The sequence below is a fragment of the Aristolochia californica genome, unplaced genomic scaffold (genome assembly GCF_029961685.1).
Source record: "Aristolochia californica isolate CCGP_79_NKW_82.1479 unplaced genomic scaffold, dmAriCali1.0.hap1 SCAF_10, whole genome shotgun sequence".
Lineage (NCBI taxonomy): Eukaryota > Viridiplantae > Streptophyta > Magnoliopsida > Piperales > Aristolochiaceae > Aristolochia > Aristolochia californica.
Genome location: NW_027181771.1, coordinates 31583337 through 31606001, shown reverse-complemented (window position 1 = coordinate 31606001; position 22665 = coordinate 31583337). Strand labels below are relative to the sequence as shown.

General features: G+C 39.8%; 1 protein-coding gene across 2 annotated transcripts; it reads left to right on the top strand.

Moving 5' to 3' along the window:
- The first annotated feature begins 20 nt into the window (after positions 1-20).
- On the top strand, positions 21-22235 carry LOC137942453 (uncharacterized). Of its 2 annotated transcripts, none has more exons than XM_068788100.1 (24): positions 21-353; positions 1293-1402; positions 1657-1729; positions 2024-2085; positions 2446-2587; positions 2757-2975; positions 3130-3196; positions 5203-5602; positions 5694-5841; positions 5925-6085; positions 6227-6326; positions 6507-6581; positions 6728-6862; positions 6997-7089; positions 11053-11235; positions 11333-11437; positions 11691-11849; positions 19022-19066; positions 20194-20415; positions 20643-20749; positions 20871-20927; positions 21021-21084; positions 21284-21530; positions 21616-22235. In XM_068788100.1, the coding sequence occupies exons 1-23, from the start codon at positions 213-215 to the stop codon at positions 21449-21451; spliced, it is 3036 nt and encodes a 1011-aa protein (XP_068644201.1). In that variant the 5' UTR covers positions 21-212; the 3' UTR covers positions 21452-21530; positions 21616-22235. The 2 variants fall into 2 exon arrangements, with proteins under 2 accessions (XP_068644201.1, XP_068644200.1); XM_068788099.1 differs by having other exon boundaries at positions 21018-21084.
- The last annotated feature ends 430 nt before the right edge of the window (positions 22236-22665 follow it).

Below are 22665 nucleotides of genomic sequence, written 5' to 3'. Positions count from 1 at the left end.
TCGCGCCGTTTCAAGCAAACCTTGCCTGTTTTCCTTTTCGTATCGCCTTATAGTCGTTTCCATGGCGAGCTGTTTCTATTTGTGAGCTACGTGCTCGGTGTTCATTTTTCTTTCCTGCATTCTCTCTTCCACGATCCCGACGCTCGGAGTTTTGCTGTATTGTTTGATAGAGACCCTCAATTGGTTGGATTTCTGCGTTCATCTGAAAAGCCATGGCGCTCTCGGCCTCTGACCTTCCGACAGTCTTTTCACTTCTTTCCAATTCGCTTTGCGCAGACCAAAATTTACGAGGTCCAGCTGAAGCTGCTCTCTCCCAGTGCGAGAGTCGGCCAGGTTTTTGTTCTTGCCTTATGGTAAAGCTCTTCGCCTTTTTTTTTTTTTTTCTGATTGTGAGGCCTCATGGAAATGATTGCCGCTTATATGTGAACTATCTGATTGCATTTATTTCTGTTTTAAACTCGAGTAGTCGGAGATCTTGTTAATGGTCATCGATGTGTACATGGTAACTTGCTTGCCATTTGTTTCCAGAGATTAAACCTGTGAACTGCTTGAAGAAACTAAACATTATGTAGCCGATTTTCCGTTTCCTTTTTCCTTTTTCCTTTTGTTCCGAAACTGATTGGATAGAGTAGAGAGGTTGCATCGGTTACTCTTCAGTTTAAGCAAAAAAAACCTGCAAAATGCTTTGATGAAACTATGTGCACTTGGATAGAGTAGAGAGGTCTCATTATCTGTTGTTCTTATCAATTTGATGAAACTGAGTCTTGCAAAACCAAGGGGTCTGCAACAATGTCACACGAAAATGTTGGTCCACCTCCAAATGTTTGGGCGTGGCTTGTGCAAGGGAAGTAATTTGTGCTTGTTCAGTAGTTTTCGGAGTGAACTATTTTCCCTGACCTGAAACCGTTCGGACAAAGCTGTGATCATGATGCCTCGGTCTCTACCCATCCATAATAAACTCTATATTATAGTTCCTTAAACCAATCTCAAGTTTTATTTATCACTTAAATGAATGATTCGTAATAAAATGTTTGATCAAACTCTTCTGCTTACTTACATATTTCTGTGTCACTGGTAGCAGCTAACTGGATATTGTTTTGCTTCACTTGTACCAGCTATAATTTAAAATAATTTTCCTTTAACCATATCAGTATTCACTTTTATATCTCTTAAAAAAATGAAAAAAATGAAAACTTTTATACCTCTTTATAATGTTGGACTTGTTTATTACTACAAAATCAAATCTACTTTCAATATAGTTCATTTAAACATCAATTTAAAAATAAATGCAGGAAATAATCACTGCAAAGGATCTGGCTTCTCATGCAGATGTTCGTCTTTTGGCATCAGTCTATTTCAAGAATAGCATCAACCGTTACTGGAGAAATAGACGTGACTCGGTGTATGTGGTCCTTTTCTTTTCCTTTTCTTTTTATTTTTAATTTTCTTTCTTTTTTCTTTTCTTCTTATTTTCCTTCTGTTTCCTTTTCTTTTTTTTGTGGGGTGGAGGTGGGGATGGGTGTTCAATATTTTGGAGGATTTGTTCTTCAGATCATCATATATAACAAATTCTACTTAACTAAATTGTGAACAATAGCAAGTTGTAGTGATATGACTTCATTTGTTTGTGTCCTTATATCCTCTTGTTCTATGCAGAGGTTTAAGCAATGAGGAGAAGATACACTTGCGGAAGAAACTGCTGTCTCACTTGCAAGAAGAGAATTATCAGGTGGTACCCATATTTGTTTTTGAGTGCCCTTCTAGGCAACTTATTTCTTCTTTTGGTGCTGTCTTCATGTTTGATTCCGTCTGTTTATGATACATTCATGCTCTATTTGTTGAATCATAGAACTTCTTTTCTTGTTAAATAGTGTAGGATTGGAATGTAAGAGTCCAATAAGAGGAATCATTACTGAATTTTACATTTAACCCTTAGATCAATAGGAATAAAGTACTTTAGGTGGGTTATCACCTCCTTTTTTTATATTTGACATTGATCTTTTGTATGTATTCGTTAATGCAGATAGCACAACAGTTGGCTGTTCTTATCTCAAAAATTGCTCGCATCGATTATCCCAGAGAATGGTACATCCTTAGTCTGTTTATCCTGTTTCAATATTATTGTTCTACGATATGCCAATTAAAGTTTGAGTTTATAAAACTTGCCTATGCTCCTCTATGTCAAAATTCAAAGACCTTCGTTCCTCTTGTTTTAACAGAAATAAAAGTCCTTGAAAGATTGATGTAGATCTGGTTTCTCTTTGTAGCATAGTGTAAATTAACAAATGATGACCACTAACATTTATTGGTGTTCTACTTGTGGTGCTTCAAAATTTGGTCAGCAAGTTTTTATATTTCATTTGCCATTGTCTTCAGTTGAACAAATGCTTTTGTTAAGTTATAATGCTGAAGATTTTTCTTCTCACTTCTGGTGTTAACAATCAGGTCAGAGCTTTTCTCTGTCTTAGCCCAGCAGCTTCAAGCGGCAGATATTCTTACTTCTCATAGGATCTTTTTGGTTCTCTTTCGTACCTTAAAGGAATTATCAACAAAGCGGCTCACTGCTGACCAAAGGAACTTTGCAGAGGTAAGAAGTAATTCTGGGATTCTTTCTTCCTTGAAAATATGATCTAATGCGTCTGCTTCATGACAGTGTTGTCAGTTCTATTTTTCCGAGATACAGAGACAAGGTATGCTTGCCCTCTCTCAGAGAGATTTTTTAAAATAATATTTAACCTCTATGTTTTTGTTTTCAGATATCCTCTCAATTTTTCGATTACTGTTGGCATCTCTGGAAGAGTGATGTGCAGACCATATTGCATAATTTCTCTGCCTTTGCTCAATGCTTCTCGATAAATACTTCTGTGGAACAACAAGATGATCTGCATTTAACCTGTGAGAGATGGTTGCTCTGTTCAAAAGTAATACGTCAGCTAATTATTTCAGGGTTTCAAAGTGATGCAAAATCTGTGCAGGTATTTTGTGCTTGACTATTATTTTGAGAAAGATTAATTAATTAAAATCTTTATTACCTATTTCAGTGTTAGGGACAGCATATTAAACATGAGCACTTTTAGATAGCATATGATGTTATTGACCTTTTAAATGTTCATTTATATTTCCTTCTAGGAGGTTCAACCAGTCAAGGAAGTCTGCCCTGCACTTTTAAATGCCATTCAGTCATTTGTTCCATACTGTAAGATATTTTTTTTGCTTTTAGTTTTTCTATTCTAGCTTCTTTCATCTTCTTCTTTGTAGTTAGGCCTTTGTCCCTATGATGGTGAGGATTTGACTTTTATTTTTTACAGATAAGGAATCTTACAGAAAAAGAGGCATGTGGGAAACAAGAATAATCAAAGTTGAATCACAAACCATCAGCCATATTTTAAAAAATTTAGCTTTTCAAAGCTTTTTGTGTTCTTAGTTAGTAGTATTGCCATTATTTGTTGTGGATGCCTTTACAAAATATTGTGCTACTAACTCCTTGTGGTTCACACCTGTAAACTTTAATTGTGTGTTTCATGCTTCTCAGCTTTCATTTAGTTGATATTACTTCCATCACAGTTTTTGTCATTTCAGTAATAAAATCAAAGTTTTTGTCATTTCGGTTTCTTCAAAATATTTTTGTGCTATGGCAATATCCTGTACTTGTGTTGAGGTTTTCTTCCTGATACTTGTTGGACCTGAAAGATCTACAGTTAGAAATTGACAAAGTGAAATGTGATAGGTTTTGAAAGGATGAAAAAAAAAAGAGAGATAAAATGAAATCATAGAGAATTTCTTGGGGGGGGCTGTTTACTCTCTATTCTCTCTTAATCAAAGCCCATTTACACTTGCACAAAAGAATTAAAAAAAAAAAGAAGAGGTGATATTCTCTAAACAAAAGAGAAAAACTTCAATCTCTCTCCTGCAAATTTATCAGTGAGATCCCGGTTTTTCTACTTTGCTTTTCAAGTCTCATGGGATGTAGTTAATGGATAAGAGCTAATGTAAATTCCTCCATTGGCCTTGCGATCTGTTTGCTGGCAACTTGGCCTTCCAATGAAATCACCATGTTTTTTTTAAAGAGCTTGAGCAAATCATCTAACTATGATAACAACTGCACTGCCTATAATGTCATGTTATCCTCAAAACCAAACCGCGGTACTAGCAGAGTACTTGTGATCAACTAGCTGTTGATCATTAAGATACCACTATTGATGTGTTCCTATTGTCCAAAGATCACCTTAGCTTCCTTTCAGTATTACTGGCTTAGTCTTAGTTCTGAACTTATGGCCATCGTTAGCTTGCTCATAGGAAATTTTCCTAGCTCTGGAATTCATCCAGTCTTTATTTGCTACTTCTATAGTTTAGAATATAGTTCCATTTGGTCAACTTTTGAAATAGAGAGAATAACTCAAGCTCTAAAATTTAAAGCTGAATGCAGCTCTAAATTTTATGGCTGAATGCCTATGAACTGGTATAGCTGACACTCGGTGAGCCGTGTTGTTATTCTTTTGAATGAACAACTCAAACTGCTTGTGACTTATTTGAGTCTGACCCTTTATCTCCTGTGTACACCTGACATGATCCTTCTGTCAAAGGCTGCCCTATTTGGTGAGGCACATAAGAAGCTTATACATTTGGACATTCAACTTTTCCCCAAAAAATTTGGCCGAAATTTTGGCACACCCAGTCCCTAAAATGTTAACTAAAATCATTGGTCATCTGACCAGAAAGCTCACTGTTTTATATTTAAGAAATCAGATGAATGTATGCTTTCATGGGTGTGTTGGAGGACGAATATGTATCCATGAGTGAATCCCTCTATTGATGCATTTATTTTATCTGCAAGTATTCATGTTTCCCCAAACCCTTTTAATACCATTCTCAATTTCATGCAGTTTTTGCATTTGGCAGTACTTCACTACAATTCATTGGAACCTTTATTCTCAAACCAGGGCTCATTTTCATGTGGCAAAGTCATGTATATTGCATGAAGGAGCGACTGTTTTTTATGCTGCTACACTTGCTTTATCTTTATTCTGAACCCAGCCTATTACTATTGATTCTCTGTGACATGCTAGATGAATAACATTCCCTCGATCAGAAGTAACTGTAAAAAATTTCTTCATCTATGATTGTGTGCAAGTTTTTTCAATTATTTGCCACTTTGAGAATGTTCATACATATATACATATATATGTTTATATGGTATTGCAGATTCATCTTTCCGTGAAGCACGGCCTAAACTGTGGGAATTTATCCAGAGAGCTTGTGTTAAGTTGATGAAAATTTTAGTCATAATACAGAGCAGACATCCGTACTCATTTGGTGATAAGAATGTTCTTCCGCCGGTTGTAGACTTTTGCTTGATTAAAATTACGAATCCTGAGCCTGAGATCATCCCATTTGAGCAGTTCCTGATTCAATGCATGGTTATGATCAAGTCACTCTTGGAATGTAAGGAGTACAAACCAAGCTTCATTGGTCGAGTTGTCAATGATAATGGGCTCACTGTAGAGCATATGAAGAGAAATATTTCCAATGTGGTTGCTGATGTACTTGCATCGCTTCTCCCCAGTGAACGTGTAATACTTTTGTGTAATATCTTGATTAGAAGGTAGTCTGTGCCCCCCTTCTCTCTCTTCTTTGTATTGGCTTGAGAAGTTTGCAGCTTAGGAAAGCTTTGTCTTACTGGCCTTTGTTATCAGATATTTTGTTTTCACAGCAAATGACCTGGAGGAATGGTACCAAAACCCCGAATGTTTTCATCATGAACAGGATATGGTTCTGTGGACCGAAAAGCTGAGACCATGTGCAGAAGCTCTCTACATTGTTCTGTTTGAAAACTATAGACAAGTGTGTCTTTTCCCCAAAGTCACTTATATATTTATTTTTATGTAGTTAATCGAAATATACACCATATAATATGCTATTTCCAGTTGCTAGGTCCTGTTGTGGTTTCCATTCTTCATGAAGCAATGGAAGGTTGCCCATCTTTAGAAACAGAGATATCTCCGAAAATGCTTCTCAAGGATGCTGCGTATACTGCTGCAGGACATGTCTATTATGAGCTTTCCAGTTACTTGAACTTCAATGATTGGCGAGTCTCTTTTTTTTTGTCTCCCTTCTCAGTGCTTGAAAGTTGAATTGCAAATACCTTTGGATTTTCATGTTGAGTTATTTCATACCACAGAAATTTTCTTTCAATTTTAAAAATTTTATATTTTGGTTTTATTTGTAGGTTCAATGAAGTTTTATCTCTTGAACTTTCTAATGGCCATCCAAATATGCGCATTATCCATCGGAAAATTGCCTTCATACTTGGACAATGGGTTTCTGAGGTCAAATTTTGCTTTTACTTGTTCTCAATATTGTCATTTGTTCCTAGAGAGGATGAGTAATTGATTAATATGATTTTGTATATTTTGTATCATTTTTCTTGCATAGCGTTCTATATCATTTTTCTTGCATATTACTGTACTTACATTGCTTATTGCTCCCTGTCATGCCTGATATGTCAGATAAAAGGTGACATGAGAAAACCAGTTTACTGTGCTTTGATTAGGCTTCTAAGAGATGAGGATCTGGCTGTTAGAGTAAGCTTTCCTAATCCTGTGCTGCATTATGTATGTTGGCAAAGGCTCTAGTCTGCACCTATATAAAAATTTTCAGGTGCTTTCACTTTTAATTTTTTTGCTTCTTGACTCTATTTTGGACCGTTGTTGTCAATTTCTACTTTCAGCTGGCAGCCTGTCGTTCTTTGGGTTTCCTTGTTGGAGACATTAATTTTCAGGAAGAAGATTTTACAGAGCTGCTTCCTTCATGTTGGGATTTGTGCTTTAATTTGGTAGAAGAAGTGCAGGAGTTTGACTCAAAGGTTGATCCTTTTGCTGGTTTATTCACACTTTAATTTTTGGTGTTTCATATTATGCCTAATGGGGCATTTTGATTCAGAGAGACTTGTATAATATACGTCATGGTGTATAATTTTTGTTGGCTATCATTTTGTAGGTCCAAGTATTAAACTTGATTTCTGTTCTAATTGAACATATTGGTGAGAAGATCATCCCCTTTGCAAACAAGTTAGTCAATTTTTTCCAGAAGGTATGGTGCCAATATATTTTCATAGAACATATTTCATGATTTCATTTTCTATCCTTAGTCCATAAATGGGGAAAAAAATTGTGTTTTTGAATTAGAGATGTGGTTGGATTTTTTTTTTATTTTAAGATTATGGGAAAAGGATTTTATTGAAGACAGAAGATTACAAAGGCTCTTCATTGAATAAGGACAACCAAAGATACAAGAAAAATAACCAGTAAAAATAAAGATATAAAGAGATCTAATCAATTGGAAAAGCATCCTCCATGCTCAGGTGTTGTCAAGAAGCCCAAGAATCAGTGAAACAGTTTGCGCTTCTAGGGGATGTGAGTCCACAAGATAGTTTAAGTGCTAGTAATGTCTTAAATCTCCTGAAATATTGGCTGGAAGTGCCCAAGAGAAAATGCCCTTAGTAATACTAGTAGCATAAAAAATAGTAGAGTCCCAGGCTACAAGTATGCCACCAGAGTGACCAATTGCATTAACAGCCACCCACTTAACTGTAGGACATTCCCACAACTCCCTGACAATGGAGTCAGTCATCTTCTGACATTTCGTCTCTTGGAGAATCACAATTGAGGGCTTATACTGGGAGAAGAAACTTGAAATCAAAATGCGCTTCCGAACAGAACCAATACCGCCAACATTCCATGATATCAAGATCATTGGTTACCTCTTCTTTGAACTCATGTAGCGTAGCTGCCCCTTATGAACTACTCCCATGAGCTGCGCCATATTCATCATTTGTTGCCATGTTTCATCATCGTATCTATGGCATTCAACTTGGAGTTCCTCCATGAACCGGGATGACCGATCACTTGAAGGGGGGAGGAGGAGGTTTTGTGACTTGGAGGGGGGAGGAAGCTGAGTCCTAGCCGGACTGGCTTCACCGTGACTGGTAACACACTCTTGGGGATGTCGTCGCCTTTGGTATGTTGCTAGAATAGGGGGAGAAGTATAGTGCTTGGGGGCGGGGTTTTCAAGAGTAGACACAGGATTGAGATGATCAGTGTCTCTGGTTTCCAAGTTAGGATGAGAAGGGGAGGTGAGGTGTTGCGCCATTTCGCCACCTTGAGGAGCTGAATCTTATTCAATGAAAATACCGAGGTGGCTGTATTTGGGATTTTGGTTATTTGGGAGTTGGGTGTTCCGGTCGCCGAAGGAGGCAAAGCTGAAAGAAAGGGGATGCCATTGGGCTGATTTTCAATTCCCATAGAGGGATTTATGTTCCATTCCGAAGGCTTCCCCAAGTGATGTGACCCTTCGGGACGGCCAAAGTTCGAGGTCTGTAACCAAAGAACCTTGCCAGATGACGCATGGGTATCCTCCATCGTCTCCTCGATATTGCGCATGACAGGGGGGCTGATCTCGGGAAGAGGGGCTAGCACAGTAATCTCACCGATCTGTTGGATTTTCCCATCATTTAGTGGTTCGAGACATAGTTGGCATTTTGACAGTGGATTCGAATCCCGAGCAGTTGTGTCTTGGGTAGATTGAAGGGGGATGTGGGTACAACTGGAGGGACTTTTCTAGAAAAGAGGGTTTGTCAGGAGGTTGGTGACAGGGCTGAAATAAAATTTTGAAAAAAGAGGAGGAGAAGAGGAAGACGTTGCCATCTTTGGATTCGGGAGATCTTGGGGAAGGGGGTCTGACGAGGGGAAGCTTGAGAAAGTTGAGTTTTCTTACTGACTTTGGGAAAAGGGAGTGGATTGATGGGAGACTGCAGATGGACTTTGAAAAATGGAGGTGGAATGATGGAAAATTTCAGCATTGGATTTTGGGAAAGGGTGATTTGAAGGGGGACTGACGTTGTACCCTTTTCCCCTTTTGGAGATCGGGATTCAAATTTGAAATTTCTTTTTCGAAAACGGGATTTAACTTTGAAACTGATGAGACAACCTTGGTATTCAGGTCAATGTTAGGAGCATACCTCGAAGAGCTTGCCATGAAATTCAAAATTGAATTTGAATCCGAGGTGGAGCATGGAAAGGAAGTTGACTCAACCGAGTTTGAGTCACTGCGCTGAGTTGACAAGTTGTTAGAATCGGCTTGCAGATAGATCCTCGAATCGAGAGAGGGAGTGTCCCTTCCGGCCCCGGTAACTCTTCGGCGGGCTTGAAATACAGATTTCCCCAAACAAAATTTCAGTCCAAACGAACTTCTCACCGATGACGATCTTCAAGAAGGTAGGTTCGACCCACTACGAGGTCGAAACCACGAAAGCCATGGTCACATCCAGGCGGGATCTTTCCGTCGTGTGTTCCGCCCATTTGGTCGGAGTTCCAAATGTGTTGAAGATGCAATTCAAAAATCTCATCTGACCATAACTCGATTGGCAATCCACTGTCTGAGAGGGCAGCTCATTGGTGTCTCCTCCCATTTCAATAGAGATACCGCCTTCTCTTGCGGTCACCTTTTGGTTTCAAAGGCAGCATCGACCTCCTCCGCCGATCGGAGAAATATTAACCATTTTCAAGTAGCCAACCATGCGATTTTCGGTGAATATTCTGTTTGGATTTTCTCTCGGACCCAAGAAACATGGGTCACGGCATTCCAATCATCAACCAAGGTTTCAGCGAAGAGAACTGAGTTCAAAGCCTTCCCTCCCGATGAGAAGGCATCAGAGGGTAGGTGAATAGTGGGGTTCTGAGTAGTAGGGTGGGGCATTTTCTGGGGGGGGCAGAGGAAAAATGTTTGTTAAACTTGGTGGAAGTGGATTGGAGCTCGGTGAAGAAGCTTACCTTGGTCCTTGGTGATGGCTGAAATATGTTCCCTCAACCCTCTACAGCTGAAGGAGGTTTCAAAAACCTCAGGGAGATAGATGCGCGCCATTACAAGGGTTCCTCTTCGCTGGATGATTTTGAACTCTCTTTTCCCCTTCTTACGGAAAATAGAGAGGGAGAAAGAGACTTCACCAACTCGTATTTCGCGTAGCCTCGGCGGCTTTGCCGATTCGCCGTCCTCTGGACATCGGACAAAGTCCTCCATTACGGCCTTTGGGATCGAGATGAAGGATCTCTTCATCCTGTTTCTGAGGGGCATACGGAAAACCTTTTCTGCACAGTCTGGCTTTAGTTCCAGCAGGATTTCAGAGTCTCCGCAGACCCACGAAGAATCAAAAACTCTTCTTTTTCCTTGTCTCTCTGTATTTCTTCCTTTTACCTTCGTCCATAGCCCCACTATCCTCTTTCTCCAGAGCTTTCCCTTTGTCGTCGTACCGCTTTTGCGATGCCATGTCAGCAATCTCCTCTCCGGCGGCGATCCCAGACTGGGTGAAGGTGGGGGGAGAGGCGCCTGCCAGTTTCCTGTCCACAACCGAAGGCTGGAGAAGGCTGAAACTGGGAGACAAGGATTTTTGGTGAGAGCCCCCAAGAGGGGCTCCATCCTCCCTGCGTCCTCCCATCAGGTCTCACCAGACCCTCAGTCTGGGGATCTCTGTTGGGCGCTTGTCGTCTTCATGGAAACTGTGACCTTGCAGTGGTGGTAGAGAAGGAGATACTCCGTTTGGACCTGTTGAGTGTCCTAGGGTTTTTGAAATCAATTTTTGCGCACTTATATGCAATCAACAGAACTGTATTACTCAGTGACCTGTAAAAAAATGCCAAAGCATGTTCAGATAGTTTTATGCATTACTTGCGGTGATCAGCTTTGTTTTGACTCCTTTCTTCCTCTCCTCCTGCATGCTTTTGTTCATTATGTGAAGAGTTTATTGGGTGAAAATAGCAGTCATAACAAGAAATCAGTATGTCTGAGCATGCCATTCTATCTTCTTTCATATGAGTTTCTAAAAAGTGACTAGCTCAAGCTTTTCTAACCATTCTTTGTCTCTAAATTGAATATTTTCATTTACTCATCCCAGGAAATTATCATTATTAGATTGTAATTTCTGTATTTTTTTTATTTTTTTTGTTAATGTTTCGGTAGAGAATTTTGATCAATTATATTAACTTTTGATTTTCCATTAAGGTATGGGAGGAATCAACTGGCGAGAGTCTTCTGCAGATTCAACTTCTAGTTGCACTACGTAATTTTGTTAGTGCACTTGGAAATCATTCACCTGTCTGCTATAACATGCTCCTGCCCATTTTAAGAATGTGTATTGATGTAAATAATCCTGATGAACTCAATCTTTTGGAGGATGCAGTACTGGTGAGCTTTCCTTTTCGACAAATTTGATATTGTAGCTAGAGTTATTGAAAAGGCTCTTTCGTCATCATTTTCAATTGATGGATATTATACTATGCAGCTATGGGAGTCTGCAATTTCTCATGCTCCGTTGATGGTCCCTCAACTCCTGGAATTATTCCCGTATCTGCTGGCAGTTATGGAGAAAAGTTTTGATCACTTGAAGGTAAAAAAGAATTTTAAGGTTTGTTGTGCATTCAGGATATCTAAACCTTGCTTTATTTAGATTTGTGTCTATTGACCATTTTGGACACATGGCATTTTAGAGTTTACATCTCTTAATAATTAAATAACAAACCACTTCAAATTTACTGCAAGAGTAGTAAATCAAACATCCAAATGGTGACCAACTCCATGTTTTCATTCTGAAATTATTGGAATTGATTTTGTTCCTATCTTGTTACTCAAACCAAAAACAGGTTGCTATTGATATAATTGAGGGCTATATCATTCTAGGAGGAAGTGAGTTTCTGAGTAAGCATGCCCCAGTTGTTGCTCAACTTCTTGATGGCATTGTTGGCAATGTTAATGATAAGGGACTTCTATCAACATTTCCAGTCATTGAAATTCTAATTCAGGTAGTTTTGTTTCTCATTTTATTTAGCATTTTATTTTGGGGGCAAGTAATCATCTGCACTGTCCATGTGAAAAGGAAAAATATATACTAATATGGAGTATCGATGCCCTGCTTTTCTTGATTTATTTTTTGAAACTTTTGAGATTTATTGATAAAAGCAAGTAAGCAAAATTAGAGAGACATTCCTGTTAGAATAAGAAATTGCAGGGAAGCCCCATTTTAGCAAAGAGAGTTAGCTAAGGAATTGGCTGATCTAGGTACATGAGACCAAAAACACGAAAAAAAGGATAGGATGTCTCTGATATCGCAGAAGGTGGCCCAATGCCTCCAAGGAGGCTCAAGGAAAGGGGACAAGAAACAATTTATTATCATACTGGAGTCTCTTCAATCACAAGGGGGCCAGAGAGATGGTCCCGAAAGGTGATGAGGACCTGGTGGAGAGCCAAGAGCTTGGCTGACATGGAATCAAAGACTCCCATAGGCCCGGAGTAAGAGATCAAGATGACTCCCTTAGAGATTCTGAAAATGCCACCATAACCAGCAGGACCTGGATTACCTAAGGCGCTGTTGTCGAAATTGAGCTTCAAACACCAATGGGATCACCATACTAGAGTCGCTTCAATCACAAGGAAGACAGAGAGATGGTCCCGGAAGGTGATGAGGACCTGGTGGAGAGCCAAAAGCTCGGTTGAGGTGGAATCAAAAACTCCAATAGGCCTGGAGTAAGAGATCAAAATGACTCCCTTAGAGTTTCTGAAAATGCTGCCATAACCAGCAAGACCGGGATTACCAAAGGCGCTGTTGTTGAAATTGAGCTTCAGAAACCAGGGGCGGGGTCCCATTCCTACATAGAGGCCCTCGGTAAGGGTTGGACATCTGAACAAAGACGTGCCAACTATTGTGGAAGGGAAGGCTACCAAGGCGTTTGAAGTCTTTGCGAGAGTGGATCTTGGTGGAGATTTGAACAATGATGTTGTTGGAGAATCATTGACATTGGAGAATTTACAGTTGAAACACCTATTGTTTCTTTCCTTCTAGATGACCCTAGGGATAAAAGCAACACAAGCTCAGAGAAGAACCTTGCCCATCCTAGTGGCCTGGAGGTCGTGCGGGAGGCATACCAAGAAGCTAATGAGATTGAGAAGGCAGGTCCACACTTTCCATGCAAAAGGGTAGTGGAGGAGGATGTGAGACATGTCAGTAGCACCACACAAGGGGCAATGGGGGGACCCAAGTTGCCTCTTTTTCGAAGATTGTCAACGATCAGGATTATGTTGTGAAGGGCACTCCAAATAAAAAAAATATGACCTTGAGGGGCACAAAAAGGCGTCAAGTAAGAGCAGTTGAGTGTGGTTCATGTGTACTTGTCCAACCCGAAATGTGATGGTAGGCCGAGGAGACACAGAAAATGCCACTATTAGTGGGTCTCCAGACTAATCTATCCTCAGTGTTGCATCTAATTTTGAAGCGGTTAAGGTCATCAAGAAGAGCTTCCGCACCATTCATGCCAAGACTAGGATGGAGAGTCCAACTTTAGAAAGAAGCCCACCCCGCTAGGTAGCAAGACCACAGTCAACTCTCTCAATCATAGGGGACCAAAGTCCTTTATGTGGCTAGCTGTCACAGAGAGGAAGACCCAAATAGGTAGTGGGGAGTGTGGCAATGGAACATCCGAGGTGAGTTGTGAAGGTTTGAAGCATAATTGGATTGTTGAATTTCTGGAAAAGAGAAAAACTTCATTGATTTGTTGTAATCTAAGTACATGAGCCCCTACTTATAATAGCCAAAAGTAATAGAGTAAAACACCTTTAAACTGAGACTCTTCTGTGAGACTCTTGTAAGACTCCACCATATTAATTCTGGCTCTGTGAGACTTTTTATTGTGGGAGTCATGTAAGAGCCTTCCATATCTTCTCTTCAACATGGATCAATGTGGAAACCAATTATAGTTTTACTCCAATTGATTCTTTGCCTAGAGATCAGTTCAAAGAGGACAAGAAGGATCTTGAAACGCCTGATTTGATCCAACTAACCATCTCCAAACCATAAGGTGTCATAAGCAAACTAGAGCAAGGGGATGTTAAGTTCCCTCTGATCAGCCATCGGGGACAACCAGCTGACATCCTTGGCATAGACCATAAATGAGAGATATTCTACCACGAGGTTTAAGAGGAGAGAAGACAGAGAGTCTCTAAGTGACCACAAACTGTGTTGTTGAGAAGAATGGAGTATGAGGTTGAAGTGATACAGCTTCTAATCCAGAAGTGTCAACGTGTCCCGAATCCCATATGGTGAGAATATCATCCAAAAGCTGCCAATTCACTCAGTCAAAGGCCTTCTCAAGGTCAAGCTTGATGATGATTTTGGCCTAGTCGGATCTTTTGTAGTGATCGATGATTTCATGCACCGCCATTGCTGAGTCAAGGAGGTTGTGCTCTTTGACAAAGGCGCTTTGACTATGGTTGATGATTGTCGGTAATTTTGTAGGGGTTGGATATGAAGTTGATTGGTCTTTTTTTTTTTTTTTTTTTTTTTTTTTTGAAATGATACTGAATTTTATTATGAGAGCTCAAAAGAGCAGATTACAAGAGAGGAAGCCTTCCCAAACAATGAGAGATTGGTGGGAGGTTCCGAATTTAGCCAATTTATCAGCCAAATAATTGGCTGATCTAGGAACGAGATTCCAATTACAATGAATGGATGACACAATGTCAGCAATACAATCAGTGATTGGCCAGTGGCGCCAAGGAGGGGAGCTATCTTTTGAACACCAGCTGATGACAGTCTTTGAGTCGCCTTTGATAATCAGTTTGCAATGAAGCCGCTCTTTAAAGATTTGGAGGCCGAATAGAAGAGCACTCACTTCAGCAGTATTTGAATCAGCAATACCCACTGGCCCTGCATAGGATAGAATAGGGTCTCCACTGCTGTCTCTGAAAACACTACCAGCTCCAACCGACCCAGGACAGCCTAAAGCACTGCCATCAAAATTGAGTTTGGTGCAGTCGTAAGGGGGAGGATCCCAGGTGGCCATAACCAGATTCCTACAGGGGCCCGCCATGTGCACGATCAAGCCCCAATTTTCTCGAAGGGAGACGCCAAGTCTATTGGATGTTCAACAACAACTTTCTTGGGGATGAGAGCAATGAATGATGCACCCAAGGTGCGGTAGGTGATTCCTTTATGGAAGAAATTGTGGACCATATAGATAATGCCGCTCTTGATGGTTGGCCAACATTGCTGTTAGAACTCACCATTAAAACTGTTAAGTTGGGTCCAAGGCCCATCCCAAAATGACTAGCCACCTTAGGAAGCCTCTTTCTCAACTAATAAACTCAAGATATTTGTACTCACTAATCTATGTGGGACTATTCCTTAACAAAAACGATTTGGCCCAGGCGCACAATCAGATGGTAGGCCCAATGCAGTAGCCTCAATTTCTTGGGTGGAGAACAATAGCTCAATGAGAGAGGCAATGCAAGGAGAAATTTTGGACAAATTTATGTGCTGGATTGATGGGTGGGTAGGGCACTCCTCTGTGTAATGATCTGCAAAAAAACTAATCATAGCGTTAGTAATGGAGTTCCTATCTGAGGTTACCTCGTAGTTGATGCATAGAGAGGTAACTTGGTTAGTCCTTTGTTTGGTTGAGGCAATGGTTTAGAGGAATTTTGTGTTTCCATTGCCATCTGAAGCAGACCCATTGTTTGCATGTGCTTTCAAGATTGGCAATGGAAGTCATTTGCTGACGAGCGATGAACGGAGGGATGACTTAGCGGAGATGAGGCCTCAATGTTCTTCAGTGCTGTCGAGGGAAGTGATCTGGGATAAGAGGGAGGTTGCCCAAACCTTAAGATCGCCCTTTAGACTCTTTAAGTTTTTTAGGGAGCCTCTGACTGGCAGCAACATAGACATTGATGCAAGGCCATCAATCAGAAATCGGTTAGTCGAATTCCCATTAAATAACCACTAAATTTCAAATCGGAAGGGTTTAGCACACCATCTTTCGGTTTTGGCTCAGTTGAGGACCCTACCAGCAGCACATTCATAGATCCTTAGCCAATACCCAGTGGCAAGGAAATGATCCAACTTAGAGAGAATTGGAGGGGATCTCCCATTTGACCAAGTGAAGGTTTTGTCGGATGTGTTAATTTCATCTAGCTCATAATTGCTGATGAAATCAGCAGAGCCTTTCATCGATGAAGAGATATGATCAGCTCGAGGTGATTTCTTAGAGCAATAGCAGATTGCTTTGAAGTTGCCCGTGAACAGCCAGGGGAGAGGCCATTGCTGGGTGAGAAGGAGAAGTTCCTCCCAGAAGCATTGCCTCTCCTGGTATTTTGAAGGGCCATAAACACCTGCAAGGCACCAGTTACTGTCGGAGTAGCGGTCGTATAACTTGAGGCCAATAGCAAATGTACCGTGGATCACGTCCGTGACATCGATTACATTTAAATCGCAAAGGGTGAGGATGCCATCAAAATGATCAGCAGCATGCACGACAGTCCAGTTCCGAGCGGCGCTGTGCGATGGGCCCTCATGTTGTCCACTGTCTGACTCTTGGCTTTTTTGAGGGGTGACGATAGACGATTTGGAAAGAGCAAGAAGGCTGCGGATATTGGCCCATTTTCTTTTCGAGCAGACTTCACGAACTTTCCAAGATGATATGATCATTTCTTCTTGGTCTTTGATTTTTTCACTCCTTTGTCATCTGATTCGTTAGGCAATTTTCCTTTATAGACAACACCCATGATTTCAGCAAGCTCCATCATCTGCCTCCAGGTATCCAAGTCATACTTGTGTTTCTCGGATTGGAATTCATCAACAAGTTGCTGTTAATGAGCATCAGGTGGGGGAAACAGGAAGCAACCAGTTTTAGCATCTGTGCGGAAAAGGCTGGGGTTGCTGGATTCCCCATGGAGGATCTGTCGTTGGGTGCCCTTCCCCTTCCTGTTGTATGTTGCCTGCGGGTGGGGGGAGAAATTTTTAGGGTAATCTCTTTAGGCATTTTCAGCAGCCCTTCTTGTGGAAATTTGAATATTAATGGAGGTGGTTGATTCGGAATCCAAATGAGGGTTGAGGGAATGATGGAGGTGGAAGGGGGTTTTCCATTCTGGAAAAAGGAGGATACAAAAAGTTGTTGCTGGAGGTTCGGTAGGTGTCTGGTTTAAAAGCGGAAATGGATCTGTGAGTGTTTTCTGTGGTGGTGACACATGGCTGCTAGGTGGAGAGAGGCTTCACCCGTGGGATGGGGGTTGTTCGAGATGCTGTTAACCGAGTGACCTCTCATGTGTTCCTCGGTTGTTGTTTAGATGATTGGTTGGTTGGACGGTGGGGGGTTGGTTGGGGGGAGGGGGAGGGGGAGGGTTTGACTGACATGAGATGGAGAAACACCATTATGTTCTGACAGGTTTTCAGGGTAGGAGCTGAGTTAGTCAACTGTTTTTGGGGTTTGTGGTTCTTGGTGCATGGTATGTGGTGGCGCCTCAGATGTGGAGGAATCTGTTGGGCAGGTGCCATTGTCAGTGCTGGCAAGGGAGTGGCCCGGGAGGTTTTGGTGTGGGGACCAAAAAAATCAGCGGCAATTGCCGGGGTTGTGTATATGTTTCTGGGGGATTAGTAAGGGGTGGGGGAGTCTGTTTGGCAGGTCTGCATGTCTGTTTGGACAAGGGGAAATTGGCTGGGAGCTGGTGGGGGGAAGAAATTTTGAATTTTAATGAGGGGGAAGGTGGGGTGAGCTATTGAAAAAAGTAAGGAGAGAGAGAGAAGGAGAGAGAATGAGAAGGAAAGAGAAAGTGGGGGAGAAAGCTCCAAAGAAAGAGCTGTGTTAGGGGTAGTGCACAATCCCAAACCTATTTATTCAAGTTGTTTGATCAAAATTATAAATATGCCCTCACTTAAATGAAACTTTAATCTTCTTTTATCTCTCATTTTACATATCTTATCTACATGAAAATTGGACCATAGACATATTTCAACGTAAGTAACAGGATTACATCAAGATATAAGAGTGAGGATAAAGTGAAATGACCAAAATGCCCTTGTACTTGTTTTTCAACAGCTATTGTTTATAGTAGTATATAAGATTATAAATTTAACGAAAGCATCATTGAAACTATTAAATGGATTTTTCACGTGATCCAAACCATTAATACCTTTAATTTATCTCCAATTAGATGATCTAAAGTTCAGATAAAAAAAACTTTGAAAACGTAAATCTAATGGACCGACACAATTATTGCAATACAATCAAAACTGAAGAACAAAGGTAGTTGGTCTTTTCAGCTTCAATTAGATAAACTGTTTCACATTGAAGAAAGAAATATCATTGGGTCTAAAGATTAAGTGGTCTCCAACTCAACAACTATATGTGTTTTATTTCATTTAGCTTTACTGCTGTGCTTAATCAATTTAGTACAAATACCCACATCAATGTAAATTATTTTCAGAATTATCTGAATTATTTTCACAGGCATTTAGGATCAAAACCTTCATTCAGTCTCAGCCAAACTGTTTCATACCAGTTGAGTTATCATGCATTTCGGGATATTTGATATGAGAACCGATCTTGAAATGAGCAACCCTTTTTATGTAATTATAATGGAGCTACATTAGGGAAAAACAACTCTTAATGGCTAATGAAAAGAGCTTGTTATTTTGAATGTTGTTGAAAACATTTTGATACTGCTTTAGCTTGGATATACCACGACATGGGAAGATATCTGATGTCTTAAATGCAAGGCACTCTGTAGGATTATAGGCGTTTATCATTGTTGAGATTCCATTGGCCCTATTGAAGACCCATTAGGGTTAAAAGATGAGGATTTCCATTCTATGAGATTGCATGAGCAGAAGCTTTCTCTAGGATCAAAGTTTTTCTTATTACTGGTTTTTTTTCTTTAAAAAGAAAAAGAAACCGTAGGTTTCATTACAAGAGGAGAGGAGAAGAACAGACAGCTAAAAGAGCAACTCAGATGCATGGTAAGGGAGGGAACAGAAGTTTGCGATAGGAGGGGAAATCCATGAATAGGGTTTGCCTGCCCACTTGTTTGCCATTCTAATGTTGCCTTTCTTTGAAGTAAACAGAGTAGCGTTCACTTTTAAACGAGTTCTCTATATGCTGGAGTTGAAATGCAGTTAATTTATTTGTGTTCATTTGCATTGTGCTGGCAGCTGTTTCCTAATCAGGGGCCTCCACTGATTGGCAATTCTCTTCAGGTAATAGTTTTGGTCAACTCTCTCTCTCTCTTTCTCTCTCTCTCAAGAAGTTGAGCCTTTACAAGGACCAATGGACCTACAGCAAACTTGTGTTCTCTGCATTCTTGTGCTCAAGAACATGAGAAAATTTTGAAATTACATATCAGAAGGTGATTATATATTCCAGAAAAAAATCTGCTACTTGAATTTCCAGCCAGTCTTACTGAATATTGCAGAGATTATAAAATATGAAAATCTGTTCCACAAAATTTTACTGTTCAATGTAATGTTTGAAAACACCATGCTCTCTCTCTTTCAAAAAAATAGTAAGGCCTTTATAAGGGCCATAGACCTTCTGCAAACTCTTACTGAACACTCTGCATGCTTGCACTCTTGAACATGAGCAGATTTTGGAATTACCTATCAGAAGGTGATTAGAAACTCCAGAAAAGATCTACTGCTCAAATTAGCAGCCAATCATGCTGAACCTTGCATTAAATATAAAAATCTGTTGTGCTAACTTTATTGTTCAATCTGAGGAAACACTGTTATAATTGATGGTGAAAATGATGGTTACAGAAAATAAATGTCAAACTGCAAATTCATATGTTTCAGGGAAAATAATGGAAATAAACATTCTTTCTCTCACTTTCGAAGTCCATTTGATGTCCAAACTAAACAACCTACATCGTGAACCCATTTGATAGATGAACTAAATGATCTTACATTTATATTATCTTTATTAGTCATCCATCTATATTAGACTGAAACTGCTTGCCTAAAACCAGGAGTGCTAATAAGGGATCCACATCTAGCTGGCATTATGTGAATTATTATTATTAAACTATTTGTGCCATCTTGATGATACACCGTTTCTTGAAGATCCAGTGATTGGATTTAAGGATAATTAAAGCAACGTCACTCATTTACAATATCAATCATCTGGATGGATCAGATCGTGAAAATTAGATTGAATGCCTTTAACATGTAGATTATGTAAGATTCATGAAGTCAACAAACAAAATCGTTGTCTTGATGAATCTATAAGTGGTATTTGTTGTACAAGAAAAGCTTGTCTACTGAGTGCTTCAGGGGAAATCATGTTCCTTTGCATGTCATGAGTCTCTCATTATTCACAAAACTTGCAGAAATTGATAATAATCTGTTTGAGTGGAGGAGATGATCATGATCCTTCTAAGGCGTCTGTAAAGGCATCTGGTGGGGCCATTTTAGCGAGGTTGTTGGTCATGAATTCAAGCTATCTTGCCCATTTAATTGCACAACCATCATTTTCTGTGGCCCTTCAGCAAGCTGGCATTTCAGTTGATCAAAATATAATTCTCTGCATTGCTGATCTATGGCTTGATAAGGTAAACATACCATACTTGAATTCGCTTACATTGACAAATGTGAAGTATAAGCTATTTGTTTTTCGATTTAGTTAAACATTGAGTTCACCATCTTTCTGGAAGGGTAAACAATCTCTGTTTTGTGGCTGCTTATCCCCTGGATTTCTCCTACAATAGCTTAACCTTAGTCTCTCGTTTTTACTGCAAAAAAAATAAAGAACCTGAACTTTTCCTGCTTCTTTATGCAGATTGACAATATGACAGCTGTCCAGAGAAAGATTTCTGCATTAGCTCTTTCCATTGTTCTGACCTTAAGAGTGCCTCAAGTCCTTGATAAACTCGATCACATCCTAAGGTACTGAACTTTTTAATTCTGGTTTCGCTAAATACAACTTCTGGTATTCATTAAATGAAATGATATTCCAATATTGTTTGTCTCATAGGAAAATAATGGTACAATTGTTTCATCAATGCAGTGTTTGTACAAGTGTTCTTTTAGGTGGCAGTGAGGACACCGCCGGAGAAGATTCCAGGTGACATTTTTCATCCTTACTTGATCCTAACAACTTATCTTTTACTGTTCCATTCAAATTAGTAAGCTTTCTCTTTTGTTATTTTTATAGCAGCAACAATGCAAGCTCTGTGCCCTCACTGGAGACTGTTCCTACTAAAGAGTTGAGAAGAAGACAGGTAAAACAATCTTGTTTCTCTGAGGTTATAAGTAGTGAAATCATGTCCTGTCAAACTGTTGCATTGCAAGTCCTTTTTGCCAATGATAACAGTTGCCATTTAGAAAAGAAAATGCAGTACTCAAATTGTGGATCTCACACTCACACAAGGTTTTGTTTTTTCGTTCTGAATTCAACTGGTGAAACTTCTCTCTTATCAGATCAGGGCTTCAGATCCGGTACGTCAATTGTCTCTGGAAACATCCCTCAGAGATAACCTTCAAGAATGTGCTGCTCTTCATGGAGACTCATCTTTCAGTGTTGCCATTGCCAAGATGCATGCGGCAGCATTCCAACAGTTACAACACGCACTAAAGCTGGCTCCTTGAATCTGATTCATACCTATTTATGCATCGTACGAGTCTTCGGTTCATTTTCATCAATCTCCTTGATTGTCAAAAGTAAATGGTCAGTCGCATATATCCAGCATGTTGCTTGAAGAGAGACCTGCCTGCATTTTTGTGAAACTAAACATTTGAGATGTACATTTCAGGTGTCATATTTGTTTTTCTCTGGGCGGTTGGTTGTTGGTGCATCAAGATTTTCTTCCATCAATTCTTATTGGGGATGCTGTGACATAGTTTGAGGCTTGTGTTGGAAAACTAGTAGCTGTTGCAGTTCAAGTAAACGTCCAACAACTTTATGCGTATCATCATTGGAAGAGAAGCTGCAAATCATTTGTGCAAATGTGTTTTGGGTGGTTATAGGAGGGCCGGCGTGTTTTAATGGCTTGCTCCTCGGTGATTCTGGTTGTGTAATACGTACTATCAACCATGAAAGTGAAATTTTACTCTGTTTGTGTAGCGGCATGGGAGGAGCCTCCTCTCTTCTTGCTGTTGGTGGCGAAGGGTCCTCCCCCATCGCAGGAAGAAAACGAACGAAAAGCAGCTTCTCTGACCACAATTGGGGAAGCAAATTTCTTTTTTAAGATTTCTTATATATTTTTTTGGTTGCATCTCAATGACATTATCTAGGTCAATTGGTGGTTGACCCTGGTTGAACCGAGTTCAACCTTAAGGGACAGTTTTGATAATATTGGTGATTCTTTGAATACTTTTTTCCTAGATTATCAAATGATAATGAAAAAAATGCGGTAGGTCTATTTCGAGTTTGCACGGACATCACAGAACTGTTCTTTCTTATTTTCAAGTTTATCAACTTCCTATTAGGCAAATCTTAAATTATTTTTCATGGTTCTATCACACTACCATTTTAACATTCTCATTTGACTAACTAATCATCTGTTAATACGATGAATCTTGTACAACAAGCTAATTGCATACTACTGAAAGAACGGCTGAAGAACATTTTTTTGGTTAAAAGAAAATTTATTTTTCTGTGAATTTGTTTTAAAAAATAACTTTTTTAACAGAGCTTCGGACCATAAGTGATACACTTGTAAGGTTCCAAATTTATATCATTTGAAAAAAAAAATACATTAGTTTTCTCTTGGTCCAATATAAGATTTGAAGGTCATTTTGAGTTCCAAAACGATATAAGAAAACATGATAAAGTAGACCAAAAAGATGGCATTAACCCCACT